The sequence below is a fragment of the Xenopus laevis genome, chromosome 3S (assembly GCF_017654675.1).
Source record: "Xenopus laevis strain J_2021 chromosome 3S, Xenopus_laevis_v10.1, whole genome shotgun sequence".
Lineage (NCBI taxonomy): Eukaryota > Metazoa > Chordata > Amphibia > Anura > Pipidae > Xenopus > Xenopus laevis.
This window is the reverse complement of record NC_054376.1, coordinates 103,187,027-103,207,555: the sequence shown is the minus strand read 5'-3', so window position 1 is coordinate 103,207,555 and position 20,529 is coordinate 103,187,027. Positions and strand designations below refer to the sequence as shown.

Below are 20,529 nucleotides of genomic sequence, written 5' to 3'. Positions count from 1 at the left end.
AGAGTCAGAACCCAGAGAAGAGAAAGGGATAAACAAACACTGGATTCTATTGTAATTACACACATAACTTAAAAAAACATTAAAAGACTTTAATGAAGGCACAATATATTTGAAGAAAAAAAAGAAAAAATATCATAAAGAAAAAATCTGGGTTTTTTTCTAGCCTGTTGCTGTGCGCAATGTTGTGCAAGTCAGCTGGTCTTTTAGTGCAGGTGGTCACCAGCACTTGGGTTTATGTGATGTAAGGGGGAAATACTAATAGATACAGTTTCCTGCAAGGCCAGTAATCCATGGCAACCAATCAACATATGTTATGTACAAGGAAACATCTGATTGGTTGCTCTGGGTTACTAAACCTGGAATGAACACAGAGGCTGAAAACATCTTTTAATTATATTGGACTTTTTTTCTTCTAGGAGCAAAACAGAATGTTAGAATTGGGCATTACTGGACCTGAGGGTCATGTTTTGAGTCGACCAGAGGAGGTAAGATTATGTATCTAAAAGCTTTTTGTTATAACCAGCTTATTAGAAGAATGGGCAAAGGATACGCGTTACAGTAATCAGTATCTGTAACTGAATGTTAAAGTTGTAGCTTTTGTCGAGGATGCCTTAGACAGTGTATCAATGCCAACAATGGTGGGATCAGAGGGAGAAACATTAATTGGCTACATGGTGCCCTGGTTATGTGTCTGCACTGAATGCACCAGGCCCAGTGGCACAGTATTTTTTCTTGGTCCTTGATGGTCTAGAATGGTAAATAACAAAAAAAAAACCCTCACAAAAATAGAAATATGAATATAATACAAATATATAGTTATATCTTATTACAGCGCTGAGCAATATGTTGGCGCTATAAAAATACATGTTGATAATAATAATAATCATAGGGTCCCTATGGCACAGCCAAAACAAGCTTTCAGTGCTGAATTGAAGACACCCCCAACTCATAAGAAGGAATGACAAAATAAATAATTCAAAAACCCACAAGTCGTCAACTAACAAAAGAAATTAAAAATAAATAAATAAAAAGATGTATACAGTACACAGTTTAATCTTCATTTAGTAGGTGTTGTTGGATCTATAATAAACTATTATTCATACCCACTTTGGGTTTGATACAGTGGCTTCAAAGAGTTGCAGATGCTTTTAAGTGTTCAACCTTCTTTACACAAAAACAACATGAAAATTCCCATAACAAGTATTTTATAAAACACAATCATCAAAGGGTGCTGAATTTAATCAGAGCTGGGTTGTACTTTCTGAATAGATAGCAAACACATTAGGTGGCAGATATATTAAGGATCGAATTGAAAATTATAATTCGAAATTTACATTTTTTTTTATGGTCAAGACTGTCAAATTCGTCTAGGGAATTATCCAAACTCGATTCTAATTAAATTTTTGAGATACTCTGACCCTTTAAGAATTTAAATTCGCCACCTAAAACCTGCCGAATTAATGTATAAATCAATGGATGTACAGTGACCAATTTGGAGTTGTTTGTAGCCTTCCTGACATTCGAGGTTTGGTCGAATTTGATTTGGGTTTTCGAGTCGGTAAAATTTGTACAAATTTTCAATATTCAATTTTTTTAACAACCCCCCCAGTCGAATTTCGAGTATATTCGAATTTAAGAAAGTTTAAAAAAAACGCACATGAATTCAAAATTCGAGCCTTGATAAATGTGCCTTTAGGTGTACTGTATTGCTTGTGTGCTGTACAGAGTGGCCTCTATCTGTGCTCATCGAACTCTCTGGAAGTCTAAATCTGTGCTTTGCAATGGTTTTAATTATGTTAACACAACCTGATGCCACAACACTCCCGCAATGTGTGTTTTTTTTCTCTGTGTGCCTATTCAGTTGTGCACCACGCATTAGCACTACATCTGTGTGTCAGTATTTGTAGCCTTCTCCATTTTTTGCTATATTTGTTTCACCAAGAGTTCTTTCAAATTATTCAGGGAAAACCAATCAGTTCTGAGACACCCTCACTTTTATAATCGGATTCCCACCCACCAACTTCTCAGACATATGTCACCCATGCCAGTTTCCATCACCAATTCATTGGTGCAAAACACTTTTTATAGCAATGTGCCTAAACCGTTGTCAAGCTGAGGCATTCTCTTGGCCATTTAGCTCTGTAGTTCAGAAAACACATACATGAGCATTATGTTACTCAATAGCCAGTTCTGAAGCAGACAGTCACAGTAAGCCATCTTGGAAAAGTAAAGAACTTGACCCAGGGGTAAGATACTGCACGGATTTAAAACATTAAATGCTCCAAAATGTTTTGTGTACCAAACACAAATCTCTCTAATCATCTGAAAGATGTTTCACCTTGCCATAGTGAGATTCTAATATTTATGTGAACGATTATTGATGCCATTTTATTGGTCTCATTTACCATTTCTGCTTTTAGTCTATTCTCTAAACTCCTAAAGGTACTGGGCCACGGGGGGCTTGTTTAAACCTCTTCAAACTCATCCTAGCAGTAAATGTGGCTCAGTGAGAGCGGTGGTGTCATCCCTACTAAAAACAGGTTAATTTTTTAATCAGCCTAACACCACACTTAATAATAGTCATTAACTGGTCATAATGAAGCCAACGCTTCCAGGGAGCCATGTTGTTTTGTAATTTCTCTGCAGTGAAACTGATAGTATACAGTAATTGCTCATCCATCACACTGTTTTTATATGGTCGGAACACACGATGTGGAATATGTGATTTAATCCATGGTCACATCCTTTGTATACCCACAGATGACTAGCAGTTTCCCCCGTTCATAGCTTATTGGACTAATTAGTTCTAGTGATGTAATAACATCATGAAATACTTATAAAAATATAAATATTTATAATTAGAGACCAGAGAAGACAATAAAACAAAAGAGGAAATTCCAGTACTTGCTATTTTTAGGGAATATAGTTATTCATGTGAGCCTTGAATTAGCTGGGGATGTACATTTAAACAACTGGAAGAACACAAGTTGCAAATTTTGTGCTATTCTTGCCGTTATAAAAATCAAAGAGTTAACAAAACCCAATAGTGTGATTGTTAAGAGGTATTCGGAGATGTTCAGCTTCGTCCATGTATTGGGCCAATTTTACATACACATTTATGCAGCTAGATGTTATATTAAGATGTTATTAATTTCATTTAGTAGAGATCAGGATCAGTCTGGAATCCATAAAAATCAAATGAAGGGCCACATCTTGTAGTAGTAATTTTGAACTTCTGCACTAGGTTAAACTGTGCTCTTTTCTGTCACTCAAGAGATTTAGTTTAACATTATTTTTACAGTTTAGTGGTTTTTATTTGACATTTCTTCTTCCTGTTAAGGTAGACATGTAAACACAGCTAGAAGGCTGTAGACATGACTTTATTGTGCCGTGTTGTGGCCGTTACTAGCCTGTAGGTAGTCAAGCTGGGTCTATAAGAACATGCATGCAGTGGCTCCTAGAATTACTTGCTTGTTGCTAAGGGAACACTGAGCTCCAAATATGCATTTGCAGGGTATGGGCCATAATGTAAACTGCATGAGTTGTAGGTGGCTATGTGAATAGTCATTCAGGCATTGGGCACCTACCTGGATGTCAGCAGTGAAGTGCTGTCTGGACTGTGGACTCTGTACACCTTTTTTCAACCCCTGCTGCTCAAACTCTGTGTTAAATCTATCAGCATAATGAATTTCAATAAGGATAGAGCCTTGTCAGATGACTAAAATCTCCTTGGAGTCTTTACCTAAGGATTATGGACTATGTGATATGTTGACCATCAATGCTTATCAAAAAAGAAAATGGGGAAACAAAAATTCACAGACCTCTAGGAATATATATATGATTTTTATAGTGAAGGGGTAAGTTAGGGAAAAGGTCATGTACATACATGGGGCAAGATTCAAAGTGCAAAAAACAGGTGTACTTTGCACCTTGCCCCATTCTGTGTTACTATATAGACAACATTGCTTTGCTGCTTCACTTGTGCAGTTGCAAGAACTGTGCCTATGGGCCCTGAGGGTCTTGCCTAGTATTAGGCTTGGAAGATTGTCTAAATTGTTCATCGTAAAATTTTTATCTTGAATCTTCTAGCTTGGTTGTAGCTCAAATTGTGCCCAATTAGGGTTATACAAGGAGCACTTGGCCTGGCAAATAATTAAAACTTAAGCAGGCTTAAAAAGGACATATTTTTTACCTTCAAATACTATAGTATACTTAATTTATTGATAGCTTTTCATCTGTTGGGCTGAACTATAACCCGTAGTTCAGAAATGTAATGTACCTATTCATTAATATTAGACTCATTATTAAATGATAAAAGACTTGTCAGGGAATGTTGAATGAGCCCATTATAGTTTAATATTAATTTGTAGAAAGTTTAAAGGGTGCTTGGACCAGTTTATTTAGTTGACAGCAAGTCTTATCTCATATCAAACCATTTACCCGTGTGTGTCTGCCAAGAAGTGAAATGAGCCAAGCTTAAACTCTGGGCTGATTGTGATGGAATGAAGGAAGGATTTCCACCATTGCCGTTCTCTGCACAAACCATAAAAGCACAGGATGCATTGAGGCTGAAGAAAAGGACCCAGTGTGCAACGCAGTGAAAGGAAACAGATCCATAAATGATAGTATTTATATTTGAATGGATCTTCTACATACCAGGTGCAGCTAATGTGGAAGAACACATTCACAGACAGCCAAACACACCAGCTCAGATGATATACAGGGATCCAGCTGTACTAACTCACTGACATCATTTGACGCTTAGTGCATTTGTTTTCAATATAAACAATATAATGGAAACTTATATCTCATTTAAACAGAATATAGAGGGACAATATATGCAGATGCACAGTAGCAGTACATTAGAGTGTAATGGATGATGGCAAACTATACACTTTAATTGCTGCTACCTGCACCAGCATTATTTGGGGCATTATTGGGGATGATACTTGTTATGGTGATTGGTTCCACAAGTAATAATGATCAAAACCCCTTTAGATGCCCTTATTCTGGTACAGAATATCCGTACCATTATTCCTTGTACATGAGGTCAAATTACACCTAGAAAAATGTGGACTTCAAGCTTTGTGTTGGGTGACTAACATTTCTATGGTGTGATTTTTAAACTTTATCACCCTAACTATTTATTTATATATATATGTTAAAACGTTTAGTTTAGTGCTAATTTAGGCATTTGACAGTTTTTCTATTAAGAGATGCAGATACACATTTTATTGATGTCTGTTGGTTTCCACTGTGGACAGTTTAGTTTTCGTGAAGTATGAAACACAAGCACAATGTGCAATTTGTTTACCATATTCGAGGCAGCTCCAATTATCCACAGTAGACACCAGCAGGCAGCATGAAAAAGATCCTAATCTCCTGGTGGCACAATGAATGAAGTCTGACGCTCTGCATTGTTCTTTTTGGATCTGCATGTTCCATAGTTGACAAGAGTTTTTGTGTCCTCCCTTGGCCAATGAAAACTCTGCTGACTGGTTTTACATGTTGCTTGTGGATTGTATCCTAATATCTGTCCTGTGTTGTGCGCTTCACTATCGTTGCTTGTCTCTTTGTTCTTCTAGCTGGAAGCAGAAGCTGTTTTCCGTGCCATCACCATTGCAAGCCAAACTAACTGCCCACTGTATGTCACCAAAGTGATGAGCAAAAGCTCTGTAGATCTGATCTCCCAAGCCAGAAAAAAAGGTGAATGACTTCTACAGAGCCCATTGTTCACTGTATAACCAGTTGTGTTTCTATAACTGTTTCTCAAAAAGATGAATATGCATGTATGTATAACTATTTATATCGCTATTTGTATTCACAACACTGTACGTTTTTTTTTTTACAATAACATAAAAGTACAAACCGGGAGGACAAAAAATTGCAATAAATAAACATAAATGTATAACGACATATGGAAAGAGTTTCAGGTATCCTCAGCAATTCTTAGATCTGCTCGACCTTGGGTCTTCTTGAAATCATATGCCCTAGGCAACCACTGTAAAAGCCGCTGTTCTAATTAACAACTGTAAGTCAGGTTAATATCAAAAAGGAAGACAACTAAACCTCTATTTATGAAAGCCACCTGACCATGTTAAAAATTACTGGACAGTTACCAATCATTCCCTTTGCTTTCTATTGCATTGTAGTTGCAGAATAAAGATCGCTGAACATACTTTGAGCAGATATGGAAGTTTTGTGGGTCATCTACATAAAAAATTTATTTACTTAATGATATTAGGGTACGCTAAGACCTATGGCTCAAGAGGGCGCATGTATGTCTGCAGGTGCAGTGAGCAAAGTGCAAATCTTAAGTGCAATCTCATGCTTGTGTCCCTAACAATGCAACTTTTTCCCCAGAATGTCTAGTTTCATTGTGGTTGCAAGGGGTTAATGTGCACCATATTCCTTAGGTGCAATTGACCTGCACTGAATGATGCAGGGCACTGAGGGAACTCAGAAGCTACCACTACCTCCAGGCCAGACAGTAGCTCCAGGATACCCTCAGCTCCCTCCCTCCCTCCATCAATCTGAGCTCTGGAGCTACCACCTGGTCCAGAATTAATGGTAGCTCTGCAGTTTCCTTACATCACCTAAAGCTGGCCATAGATGCAAAGATCCGATCGTACGAATCATCGTACGATCGGACTTTCCCATCTCCCGACCCGACACTAACCATTCAGATCAAAGTCTTACCAGTCAGATTAGTTAAAGAACAGATCAGCAATGTTCTGCCCCTGACAGCAATCGTACGATATCTATGTCCAACCAAAGCTAGTGACAGTCTCCCACTGAAAATCGTACGACCGGCAATACACGCAGAGATATTATCAGCAACCAACAGAAATTTTCTAACCTGTCCGATCGACCAAGCGACCGATCTCTGCCGGACGAAAAATGTCGGGACTCTCCACACACGGTTCGAAAATCGTACGAATCCTCGATTCGTACGATCAGATCTTTGCGTCTATGGCCAGCTTAAGTGCTCAATTCAAAATGGAGGGCAGTAAGGACTGATTGTCACAGAGTGCAACTATACAGAAGTGCAAGGAGCGCATTTTGACACAAGTACCTATCAAAAGTGGTTTTACACGCAGCTCACTGGGGAAACTGGATTTGTGGAAGTACATGAGATAATAGCTGCAGATGTAATCAGAATTCGACCAAATTAATTAAAAGCTGTACACAAAATGATAATAGATACTTAAATGTCATCATTTTCAGGCTATGTTGTTTTTGGTGAACCAATCACTGCCAGTCTGGGCACAGATGGAACACACTACTGGAGCAAGAACTGGGCTAAAGCAGCTGCATTTGTGACATCACCACCTCTGAGTCCAGATCCAACGACCCCTGACTACATCAACTCCCTTCTGGCAAGGTAAATGAGTGATGACTATTGCAAAAGTCCTTAACAACTACTTCTCTTCTTGGTTAGAAAACTTAGGATCCTATTAGGTAAAATGTTGGGCTAAATTTTCTACAGTCCAGCAACTTTGGCAACCAATTAAATGGTTTCTTTCAATAAAAACTGACTGCTGGATCTTGGGCTAAGGCAAAAGGCTGCCTTTCTTACTACATACAGTATTCTCCCTTAACAGCATGACCTTTTGTTCTAATTACACATGTATATACACCACATGTTTCATGTGCATATAGAATTCATATACTGTACATATCCAAATGCAATATTGATAAGCTTATCTTCATATTTGCTCTGCTTATCACCTGCCTTCATACTGCACCAGGGATAGAGCCGTTTATTATTCATAATTCTAATTCTAATGCTAATGGACTACTGCTGCACAAATATGGCAGCAGTATTTAAATGTGTATGCAGAATGTTCTGTGCACCCAGCAAGCCAAGCCATCACACAGCCCTGTCTGTTGCTAAGAAATCAGCATTGTGCATAACTTTCCTTTACTATTCATAGTACCAGTGACACTTTTCCCTTCTTCCCGTATCCCGTACGTACATTGTTATGTTGTACATACTTTTCTATGTTATGTTGGAAGTCATGTTAAGCTTTATCTATGCGTAGTGCCTGGGACTATTTTTTTAATCTCTGCTGTTGGCAGTTTCTCTCCATCTGGTACAGATTAGGGAACATATTTTATTGTGCATGGTCTCTATCCATTAGTAGCTGTGATAGACTAAAAGCCGTTAAATAAAGCAAACAGGGCTAACCACTGAGGATTAAACACGTGCAGAATTATTTCTTCCAAAGAAGGTTGGAAGCAGATCCCATAGGTGTTCTCTGCCCAGTACACACAGGAGTATTTTTTTTTTAGCATTAGCAGTTTTAGATATCAATTGTTTAGGAGGATTATGTTTCATGGAATGAAAAGGTTTGTTCACATTCAAATAAACTTTTAGTATAAGGGCTAGTCCACAGGAGGAGATTCGGGGAGATTTTGTCGCCTGGCGACTAATCGCCTCGTCTTTTGAGCGACTATCTCCCCGAACTGCCTCTGCATTTTTCCCCATAGGTTACAATGAAAAGTCGCCTAAGCTAATGCACACGCGGCAATGTGTTTTCAATAGTCACCCAAAATTGCCTCACTGAGGCAACTTCGGCCGACTATAGAAAACGCATCGCCGCGTGTGCATTAGCGCAGGCGATTTTGCATTGTAGCCTATGGGGAAAAATGCAGAGGCAGTTCAGGGAGATAGTCGCTCAAAAGACGAGGCGATTAGTCGCCCGGCGACAAAATCTCCCCGAATCTCCTCGTGTGGCCTTACCCTAATGCAGTTAGTTGTTTTCTAAACCACAGTACTTTTTGTGGCCGCATCAATCATAGGGAATCCCCAAATTAGGAAAACCGGGCAGGGAGTTTTGACCCCTTCAAAAAACTGGGCTGTCCGGATCAAAACCAGACAGTTGCCAACCTACCAGTAATGTATTTGAGTTGGAGCGGGCATTGCTTATAGATTTGAATGGTTGCTAATGGCCAAACTGGAGGTTCTTGTGTTCCTTGTGAGAATAAAAGATAATGCCTGATTGGTTGCTGTAGGCAACTGTAGTGGAGCCATTTATCAGCTGTGCTTAAATGAGCCCCTGTGGGCCTCGATATGTAAGGCAGGCCTTAGGGTAGGACTACACTGGCGTATCTGACGCGCTGCGCAAAAATGCAGGCGGCAAGTTGGATGCAACAGAAATAAGGTAAGCAATAGCATTGTCGGATGGTGTCGCAGCGTTGATCCAATGTGACACGACTGTCGGATGAAGGCGCTGCATCTGTATCCGACAGTCGTGCCGCGTCAGATCAACGCTGCAACTTCATCCGACATATGTATATCTTACCTTATTTCCGACTTGATTGGATTGCACCGAATACGCCCGTGTAGTCCAACGCTTATTATCCAGTCCTGTGTGCCTGCTTTGTATGCAAATCTGCAGCCCTGCCCTGAGTATTAAAGTACAATGTAAAGCATGTTTCCCCTCATACTATGTTCACAATTCATGTGGTTTTGGGTCAAATGCAATTACTTCGTTCTTTGGCTTTAGAGTAAATGATATCACTGTATAATGTCATTCAATGCAAGAAAAACAGGCAGACGGGTTGGTCCTGTGGGAGCTCTGCGTGATCTATTGTTTGTCAGCCGACATCTGATATGTTTTATCGTTAGCTTGGAGTCCAGCTGCAGGAATTGGACTGGGCTACACACATAGTCTGTCATGTCGTAAGATTGTTAGCTGTGCCCCTCTCCCATCAACCTGAGTGATGTTATATCCTCACTGCTGGGGTTTTCACCAACAAGTGTGTATTGTTCTATGTAAATGTTCTGCAGTGCTATTCTTTGGCTAATGCTGCAACCTGCATTTCTCCAGCTGAAATACGACTCCCCACAGCTGCAGCCTGTCAGGGGCTTCTGGGAATTGTAGTTCAACCACAGCTGGAGAGCCATAGATTGTAAATCACTGCTGCATGTCAGCGGAATCAAAAGTGTTTACTACAACACAAGTCATTAGAGAAATGATCCTTTGTTTGCCACGAAGCTCCAGTTTCAGGGAGTTAGCAGTCACTTTTGGCTGGGAGAGGACCTCATTGTGCCATGTAGGCTAATAATACTTGTGTCATGTGGGACAGTTGCACATGAATCATTTGCAGATTTGCCTGTTTTCAAAGTACACATGTACATGTCTATAAAGATTCTCATTCATCTGCATTATGATATACAGTATCTAGTAGAGTTAGGCTGCAACTACATGGTGTGCGTCTTTCCGATGCAATGAGAGGAAGCGCAGGCGTCACGTTGGATGCGCCGAATCTAATGTAAGTAATACAAATGTCGCATCTACAAACTGATTGCATACAACACGCCTGTCGGATGAAGACGCAATGTGCAGCGTTTGCATCTGACAGTCGTGTCATGACGGATGCAATCAGTTTGTAGATGTGACATTTGTATATAGGGATGCCCTGAATCCACTATTTTCGATTCGGCCGAATACCGAACCAAATCCGAACCCTAATTTGCATATACAAATTAGGGGTGGGAAGGGAATAACATTATTTTACCTTGTTTTGTGACAAAAAGCCACGTAATTTCTCTCCCCACCCCTAATTTGCATATGCAAATTCAGATTCGGTTCGACCAGGCAGAAGGATTCGGCCGAATCCTGGATTCGGTGCATCCCTAATTACTTACATTAGATTCGGCACATCCGACGTGACACCTGCGCTTCCTCATCGCGTCAGATCGGAAGGACGTGCACCGTGTAGTTCCAGCCTTAAGTCTAAAACAATTGGGCTGGAGTTTTTAGCCCTCTCTGTGCCAACCTGATGGATAGTGGATGGAGCTAACTGAAAACGTTTGCTTTACTCCAAAGCTTAACTGGGATGATGTGAATAAATGTTTTAAAGAATTTGTGGCAATTAGGGTAGGACTACATGGACGTTTATGGCACGATCCGACGCGCTGAAAAAACCCACCGGCGTCAAATCGCATGCTACGGAAATAAGGTAAGTAATGGAAGTGAAGTCACACCGTTGATCCGATGTGACACGACTGTCGGATGCAGACGCAGTGTGCAGCGTCTGCATCTGACAGTCGAGTTGCGTCGGATCAACGATGCGACACCATGCGACAATGCATTCACTTACCTTATTTCGCATGCGATTTGACACTGGCATTTTGTTGCAGCGCATCGGATTGTGCTGAAAACGTCCATGTAGTCCTACCCTTACTCATTATATTTGTTCATTACAATTTCTGGAATATATTGATGAACTGAGGTATTTCTAAAGCAGGCTAAGTAAAATGAAATTTCCATTTGCATTTTGCAGTGGGGATCTTCAGGTCACTGGAAGTGCACACGCAACATTTAGTACTGCCCAAAAGGCCATCGGAAAGGACAACTTCACTCTTATCCCTGAGGGAACAAACGGAATTGAAGAAAGAATGTCTGTAATCTGGGATAAGTCAGTGGTTAGTACTCCATTTGATATTCTTAAGCAGTGCACATGCACAGGAGGTTAGCTGCTCCTCTGCTATATGCAATATTGTAAACAAGCTGAATGTATAGATGATTCTATTCAACAGGTACATCCATACTGTGCTTCTGATTAGAGTGCCTTTTGTGGGCTCACGGGGCCCAAGCTGGGCCTTCTATAAGATCGGAATTATCTGATAAATGCAAAGAAACTTTTCCCAAAGCACAGTGTATTATCATGGGCAGAATAATGGTGGACAGGTAGACACAGTCTATAAAGAGGCCATTCACTTTAAACATAATTTTTAGTTGGTGTAGACTGATATTCTAAAACAAACTGCAGTTGGTCCTATTATTTTTAGATATGCTATTTTTTCTTTGCATCGCTCCAGCTTTTAATTGAAACTGTTATCTGATTGCTAGTGCCCTTACCCTAGCAACCAGGCAGTACTTTCAACAACTCTAGGAATAAAGTAATTCAACGTTGCCTTGCACATTGCATTATCTTGTACAACATTTGAGAGCTTTTCCTTCTGCAACTTTGGCGGACTAGGCTTGGTTCCCTCCGTATATAGATCTGAAATTTCTCTGCTTGGATCAGTGTTAAATAAATATAATAAATGAATTATATTATAACTGAGAACACTTCTAGTTTTACAGCCATTAAAGTGGTGCTAGAAGGAATACACATAGTTTAGTGCCCCACCAAAAAGCTGTAAAAAATGCAAATACTTATTTTGACTTAGTTATTATAACCATTTCTGTATCCCACAATATTTTTATGCTTCGTACACTGTAGGCTCCTAAATGCACAAATGATCCAGTGGTAGTTCCTTCTTGTATGCCGATTAATTAATACGATTATCATTATTCCTAAAGGCTACAGGCAAAATGGATGAAAACCAGTTTGTTTCTGTGACCAGCACCAACGCTGCCAAGATCTTTAACCTTTATCCTAGGAAAGGAAGAATAGCAGTGGGATCAGACAGTGATCTGGTCATCTGGGATCCCGATGCAGTGAAAATTGTCTCCGCTAAAAGCCACCACTCTGTAAGTATCAGCAGGAAGATACATTGGTTAATTGGTGTGGTCTACAGGATTCTAATGCTTTGAGTTTCTCTGGTAAAGAGTAATATGTTGTGTATACTGTATATGTTAGGTATCAGGCTAGAAATGATTTTGCATAGGGCTGTTCTACATTCTGGGGGTGCAAGAGCTTTCTAACACTGGGGATCTGTTCTTCGTGGAAGCTTGGTATCCTCATGAAGACTAACCCCTCAATGGTGATCTAGCCAGACGTGCACATAGCATGGGAAATAACTAAATGGTGAGGACATCTGGGAAGGTGTGTCAAGATTTGGCAGGTTGGGTATATTTATAGGACAGGACTGGTGCACGTTATCTCGTACAACTCATACAACTGTATGATCAAACACCATCTGAAACTATATTTGTGTCCAGGTCCCTTTAACTACAGTAGTTCTATAATTAGTGCCATGAAATAAACGTGGCCCTTATAAGCTATGTCTGAGAAGAACTTGAGCCAGCAAGAGACAAAACTACTATTCTCATTAACCAAATGTCAGCGATCCAACAGAATGACAACATCTCTTGGAGAACTTCTAGTGTAAGGAGCCAGCAAGTACAGAGTTACACAGGACAGGCCTTTATGCCAGCACCTCTCTCATACAAAATGTTACTAGTTATATAACAACTCCGTTATTCTCGAACTATTGTAAGTTAGGGCCCAACAGCTGGAAATCGCCTAGTTATTGTCCCCTAAGGAAGTAATGTACTAAGAAGACGGTATAACACATAAGAGTCATGAATTAACTGTCAATATATTCTTATAAGCTGTGTTTAGTGATTGGCTTAAAACATATTTAGTGATTGTCTATGCACCCCCTACGTATAGAATTCACCTTGAAATTCCATGACCTCTAAGGCATGTGGCATTGTGACAACCTTTATATGGCCATGGATCTTCTTTGGGGCTTCCACTATTTTCTAATATAACCTAACAGTATAGTTGAATTGGTCTTGTTCATACCTTCACATGCTCCGGTTTAGTGGACAGTTAGGACTTTCTAGCACTTCCCTCCTTGCTTTTTCTGAATGATAGACAAGTTAGTTCCAAGGGATGTCCATGTACCAAAAAATAAAAACGTTCTTTGGTTCCGTTAATGCTCCAGGAATAAAGAATATAATAAATAGGAACCAATTGTTAAATTAATGAAATATAAGGAGGCATATCACTATAAGCCCCATTCTATGGGTATAACCCAGTGATCCCCAACCAGTGGCTTGTGAGCAACATGTTGCTCTTCAACCCCTTGGATGTTGCTTTCAGAGGCCTCAAAGCAGGTGCTTATTTTTGAATTCCAGGCTTGGAGGCAAGTTTTGGTTGTATAAAACCCAGGTGTCCTGCCAAACAGAGTCTCCTGTAGCCTGCCAGTCCAAATAGGGGCTACCAAATAGCCAATCACAGCCCTTATTTGGCATCACCAGGGGGCTTTTTTCATGATTGTGTTGCTCCCCAACTCTTTTTATACTTGAATGTGGCTCACAGGTAACAGAGGTTGGTACCCCTGGTATAACATATTACCACCAGTTAGTTAGTGAAAACCTTACAATAATATGCAGGAATGCAATCATTTATAGACTGTCTATGACTAAGTGCTGCAACAGGTATGAAATGCATTATGTTTCCATGCCCTAATAAATAGCTTTTTTACTTTTCTTTGAACCACTTCCTTCCTGTGTATTATTGTGAGGCTTTCAATAATTGGCGCTGTGCCCCCAGCCTCCCATCCCAACTGATACAGCACTGCTGAAAGCAGACAGGGCTTCATACAGAGTGTGGCTCAATCCTTAGTAGGTCATTCTATGTGGAGAAACCAACTAATTTCATTGGGGCAAAGTACAAAAAACATAGATGTTTTACACCATTTTTTGCACCTTGGAACTTTTTTGATTTTTGAGTCCCCTTGTGTCTAGGACAAAATATGTTACGACTCACCTACGTGATTTTTTTTTAAAAGTAAGTTAGCATGGCTGATATTTACTATATATACAGTAATAGTTCCTGTTATTATGGCACATGAGTATGAATATATTGATTTTCCATGATCTTAATGATATTACGTTTGTTTAGTGTAGATTTGTGGCCACATTTCATTGTGATGTTGGTAATGTCGTTCTGCATATTTAAACCTGCTCTCTGCTCTCTCAGGCTGCAGAATACAACATCTTTGAAGGAATGGAACTTCGTGGGGCCCCTCTTGTGGTGATTTGCCAGGGGAAGATCATGATGGAGGATGGGACTCTTCATGTGACTCAGGGAACAGGACGCTTTATCCCTTGCAGTCCCTTCCCAGATTATGTGTACAAACGCATCAAGGCCAGGACCAAGGTGAGCATATGGTTGTGTCCATGTGATGATATTTATTTCCATGATCTTTTGTGCGAGTTTAACCACATTCAGATGTAGTATTTGTCAGACATTATTTTTGCATGCTGGAAGCAGTCTGTTGACGCTAACAGATACAGGTTAAACACAAGGGTTTTCTTATCATGCTGCTTGCTTAGGAACATGAACCTGCTAATATACAGAGTCCTAAAGAAATAAGTCAATCCAGGGTAGTGTGGGTGGAGACATGAGGGGATTTATGAAGCATATTTAAGTATGGGCATGGTCACATAGCTCACCATTCACTTGTAGGTGGTTTTTAGGGGCTCACTGCTGTATTGGCAATAAATTATTTACTATTTATTGCAAAGGTATTGTGTGGTATTTTATCACCTACCTGTGATTCTGATTTTATGGGACAAAATGCCATTTAGGCCATTATACTAAGACTGAAAGGGAAAGCCATACACCTCATCAGTAAAAAATAGAATCAACTACCTATTGTTGGCAGTGCCATAAATCTAGCCACAGGCATTACATTACATTAATGTCACACACAGCACTTCCACAGATCTGTGTTTGGGTTCCTTCTAGTACTTTCCTCATATCTACTTTCATAACAGATGGCAGAGTTGCACGGGGTGCCCAGGGGCATGTACGATGGACCCGTGTATGACTTGGCATCCACTCCCAAGGCTGGAACTCCTGCAGGCTCTACAAAAGGTTCTCCAACCAAGCAGACTCCACCAGTCCGGAACCTGCACCACTCTGCTTTTAGCCTAGCTGGTAATATTATCTTGTCTAACCCTATTTTCTTAACCCACCAGTTTTGTCCAGGTGTAACCAAACAGTCACACAATGACTTATTGCTTACCCCTGGCTTGTACTTCTCCTCTTTTAAAAAAGCATTGGCATTGTATACTGTTGTATAGCACACACCTCCTGCCTCACAGGTATACTCTAAATAACTGTCAGTGATGGGAAATTAGAGATTAGAATCCCTTGGGGTTATCTAACATATTTGCATCCCCCTCCCCTTTAAAAAAAAAAAAAGAGCCAGCACTTTAGGATGGAACTGCTTTCTGGCAGGCTGTTGTTACTTCTACTCAATGTAACTGAATGTGTCTCAGTGGGACCTGGATTTTGCTATAAGGGTAGAGGCACACAATGATCCAAAAAGTGAAGGTAGCGGACTCCACCAAGTAATATCAAAGTGCGAACCGAAGTATTTAAAATGAATCCATCTTTATTGAACAATTTTAAAATTCGCGGGCAGGGGAAGATTGCGTGATGCGTTTCGTGACGACAAGGTCACTTCATCAGAAGCATAGAGGCCCACAATGCTATTTGGGGGAGATTAATCGCCCAGCGACATATTGCCTCTTCTTCGGGCGACTAATCTCCCCGCAATCCCTTCCCGTCGGCTAGAATGTAAGTCGTCCAAAGTTTTCTTGTGAGGCAAATTCGGGCGCATCTGGAAAACGAAGCGCCGCGAGTGCCATCCTGCTGGTGATTTTTCATTATAGCCGACGGGAAGGTAGGGGAAGGCAGTTCAGGGAGATTGTCGCCCCCGAAGAAGAGGCGATTAGTCGCCGGGGCGACTAATCTCCCTGAATCTGCCTGTGTGTCCTTACCCTTATGTCTACCAGGCAGCTGTTATCTTGTGTCAGGGGCTGGTAAATTGTTACCTTCCCATTGTTCTGTGGTCAGGCTGCTGGGGGTTGGGTGGGTTATATCACTCTAGCTTGCATTACAGCAGCAAAGAGTGACTGAAGGTTATCAGAGCATAAGTCACGTGACTGGGGGCAGTTGGGAACCTGACAATATGTCTAGTCCCATGTCAGATTTCAAAATTAAATATAAAAACAATTTTGTTTTCTCTTCTGAGCAATGGATTTCAGTGCAGAATTCTGCTGGAGCAACACTGTTAACTGATGCAACAAAAAAAAAACCATGTTTTCGCATGACAGTATCACTTTAAGGTTAACACATTGAATCTTTTTTTACTCACAGGAAACCAGGGAGATGAAAGTGGCGTTCGTTCTGCCAGCAGAAGGATTGTGGCTCCCCCTGGGGGACGCTCCAATATAACATCTCTCAGTTAAACACACAAGTCCAAAATTGTGAACAACCCGGAAAAAAAACCCCAAAATGGTACATTTGGTATTTAAGAAAAGGCTAACAGATTAATTCTTCAGAATGAACTTGATTTGACTTTTATTAACCCTCAGGCCTTATGTTTTACAGATGCTTTTTGCTACCTAGCTTTAAAAGTGTTGCTTAATTTTCTTCCGTAATTGCATAGCCTTCATTTTCAACTCGTGCATGCAGTTCAATTCCCAGAGGGCATCTGATATGGTTACATTTTCCCATTACATTCTTTTTTTCTTTAAAGTGAGGCATCGAAACACACATTTCTGGTGGGTGACTTCATTAGTTGTGAAAAATAATGGATGCTCTGTCAAAAAAAAAAGCTCTTCTGTTTTTGTACAAGAATTGCAATAAAATCAAGGTCCCCAAAAGTCTCGTGTGTGTGCGTTTTTATAACAGAACAACCATTAGGTGTGCGTAGTACACAAAATATCAGGCTTTTGTCTGGTTTGTAGGGTTACTGTGCTCCCTACTTGACATTATATGGCTATTAGACGTCATTATTGAGTTTTGAAGCCACATGAACACAAAAGTTCCTTTATCTACAGTGCTGCACAATATGTTGGCGCTAGGGTTGCCACCTTTTTAAAACGGAGACCAGGCAGGGGGCGGGCCGTGACATCAGGGGCGGGGCTGTGACATAGACGGGAATGTCCGTGACATGAGGGAGTGGGGCTTTGACCCGGCGATTGGACGATCACCGTGTCAATCAAGGGAATCCTGCCTGGTTTTCAAAGTACCGGGCTGTCCGGGTCAAAACCGGACAGGCCACAACCCTAGTTGGTGCTCTAAAAATAACTTGATAATAATCTAGTGCACTTAATTATAAAGGGACTTCTGTTATTCCCTTAATGTGCAGCAGGGGGTTTTTCCTTAAATTGATTCCATAGGTTTCACCAATACATACACTGAAAAAATATTTATATAATACATATGTAGGGATCTGGTAAAATAGCCACCCTTAATAATACTGGCAGGCAAATCCTCAGGGTTTTATACGCCTAAATGGGTCCTAATGGGGGACCTGTTTTATTGTTCTGCCTTAAAGGAGAACTAAACCCCCCGTTAATCAAAAATCCCCATCCCCTTCCGTCCATTGGCCCCTCTAACTGCTTTCTCCCTTCTTATTAACTCAGTGGAAAAAGTGTCCCTGTCATGTACCTTGGCATGTTCATTCAGAGTAGCGCAGGGGAGCTCTCCGGCGCCATCTTCTGTATCTTCTGGCGCCGGCACAGAGCTTTTCGCACATGTGTGGTTGGGACCATTCTGGTATTCGTGCCTACTGCACATGCACGGGATGCTCCGAAGATTGCCTAAGGAAAAGAAGAGTATCTGAAGATACAGAAGATGGTGCCAGAGAGGGCCACACATGCCACCAGATGCTGGGGGAGCATACAGATAAACAATGACAGCAATACAGAAAGGCAACTGAAACACAGACACCCCAGAGCCCTACCCAATCCAGGAACTGAGTAACAGAAGACTCCAAGTCATGAGGGAATATGCTGGAAAACAGAAAAGTCCCATTGAAAATAAAAAACGGTCTCTAGGATACCTTATGGGACAGGGGCTGAAAATGTGTTTCCAACAGGAGCAGAAAGACCAAAAAGATACCAATAGAGGAGTGGGATTGGTTTTTTAAAGATTTGGAGGGATCCTTCTTATGGGAGCGGCTATTCTAGTAATTACTGACCTGGAGTGCATCAAGGGAAAAGGAGTTTGTATAGTTCATGAGTAGGTAAGAACTACAACACAACAGAGTTGTACTATAGGAGCTCAAATATCTTAACAATTTGCCATGATTTGTTAGCCACAGTACAACATTGTTTGCACCTTCCTCAGAAAGGAACTATATTTTGTTCCAGACACTGGATGCATACATTTTTGAATCGGTTAGTTCAGTGATGCTCAACCAGTAGCTCGTGAGCAACATGTTGCTCTCCAACCCCTTGGATGTTTCTCCCAGTGGCCGTAAAGCAGGTGCTTATTTTTCAATTCCAGGCTTGGAGGCAAGTTTTAGTTGTATAAAAACCAGATGTACTGCCAAACAGACCCTCCTGTAGGCTACCATTCCATATAGGGGCTACCAAACAGCCAATCACAGCCCTTATTTGACATCCCCATGGAGTTTTTCATGCGTGTGTTGCTCTCCAACTCTTTTTTACATTTAAATGTGGCTCATGAGTAAAAAAGTTTGGGGACCCCTGGGTAAGTTAATTGGGAGCAATTGGCTGTAAGAGGGGGGTAAACTTAATTTTCAACTGCACAGGACTAAAGTGACACAACCTCTAACACCTAAATACACAATAATGAAAAGTAAGTCCTGTACTTAACCAGATTTCTATTCCCCAAAGTAGACATAGTGGATTTCGGCCTTGAGCGTCCCGCGAGCATGCACGTGCCACTTTTCACCTATTCAGAGCCCCTTTAAATATCAAATAAAACACAAAGCATGGATCTCACATGGTGATAATAGGTTCAATAGGAACACTAGATGGAGCCACATGCACCATTACAGCCCTCCCCATCAGCAATAACTTGGTGTTATAATAGTTCATTCTGGATGTTAATGTTTGTATAGCATTCAAAAGAAATTACTTGGAAAAGCCAAACTACTGTATAAGCTAAACTCACCAGATGTTACTGCAATACTAGAAGATAGGAATGACATTTATCTGGGGGCTCTGATAAAAATATAAACCAACTCAAATAGACCGATAAAAAGGCTCCCCTTCATGCCAATATATATTACTGATCATTTCTAGAACAGTAAAGTGAATGCATAAAGAGGGCAAATAGTTCCCCTAAGGACCAGTAAAAATCATTTCAACTGTCAACCCAGTTATTACTATGCAGTCCAATGGTACATGGGGTTTTGGGGTTAAGGAAAACTGTGATGACCTTTATAGGGATAAAGTGTGAAAGGAGAAATACTTCTCATACTGTAGCCACAGAGAAAATATGAAGGGATAGTAACCCTTTTATACAAAATTGGAGCTGAAACATTGAGAGTAACCATATTTCTTGGCCCCTCCAGGGCACTTAGGGGTATATTTATCAAAGAGTGAAGTTAATAGTGAAGTTCCGCCACTAGAGTGAAATTCCGCCACTTCCCATTCATTTCTATGGGGTTTTTAAAGGCGTATTTATCAAAGGGTGAAATTTCACTTTCACCCATTGATAAATACGCCTTTCAAAATCCCATAGAAATGAATGGAGAGCTGCGGAATTTCACTCTAGTGGCGGAACTTCAATCTTTGATAAATTTACCCCTTAGTGCTTAGTACTAGTATATGTTGCTTTCTTGTAGGTTGTACACACAGAACTTGGTACTAATAAAGACTAAGATGGTTATTTATTAAATGCTTGGTTAGTAGAATCAGCTCCCGAATCTTTCAAATTTATGGGTCCTGGTGCATATACCCTGAAAGGCCACCTTCCAATCCTCTTGCATAAATTAGTTGAAGCACAGCACCACAAATCTTTCTTATATAAAAATGCCTTTATTTGGAACACTGGCAGGAGCTG

General features: G+C 40.5%; 1 protein-coding gene across 2 annotated transcripts in view; it reads left to right on the top strand.

The window, feature by feature from the left end:
* Nucleotides 1–17,372, top strand: part of dpysl3.S (dihydropyrimidinase like 3 S homeolog) — a 93,483-nt gene extending 76,111 nt beyond the window's left edge. Inside the window, 10 exon segments of one of the 2 annotated variants that reach the window (NM_001086642.1) lie at nucleotides 417–485; nucleotides 5,586–5,706; nucleotides 7,228–7,384; nucleotides 11,296–11,437; nucleotides 12,321–12,491; nucleotides 14,674–14,853; nucleotides 15,474–15,636; nucleotides 16,864–16,920; nucleotides 16,922–16,934; nucleotides 16,937–17,372. In NM_001086642.1, the coding sequence (NP_001080111.1) occupies nucleotides 417–485; nucleotides 5,586–5,706; nucleotides 7,228–7,384; nucleotides 11,296–11,437; nucleotides 12,321–12,491; nucleotides 14,674–14,853; nucleotides 15,474–15,636; nucleotides 16,864–16,920; nucleotides 16,922–16,934; nucleotides 16,937–16,955 (1,092 nt within the window). In that variant the 3' untranslated portion in view covers nucleotides 16,956–17,372. 2 annotated transcript variants of the gene reach the window in all.
* The last annotated feature ends 3,157 nt before the right edge of the window (nucleotides 17,373–20,529 follow it).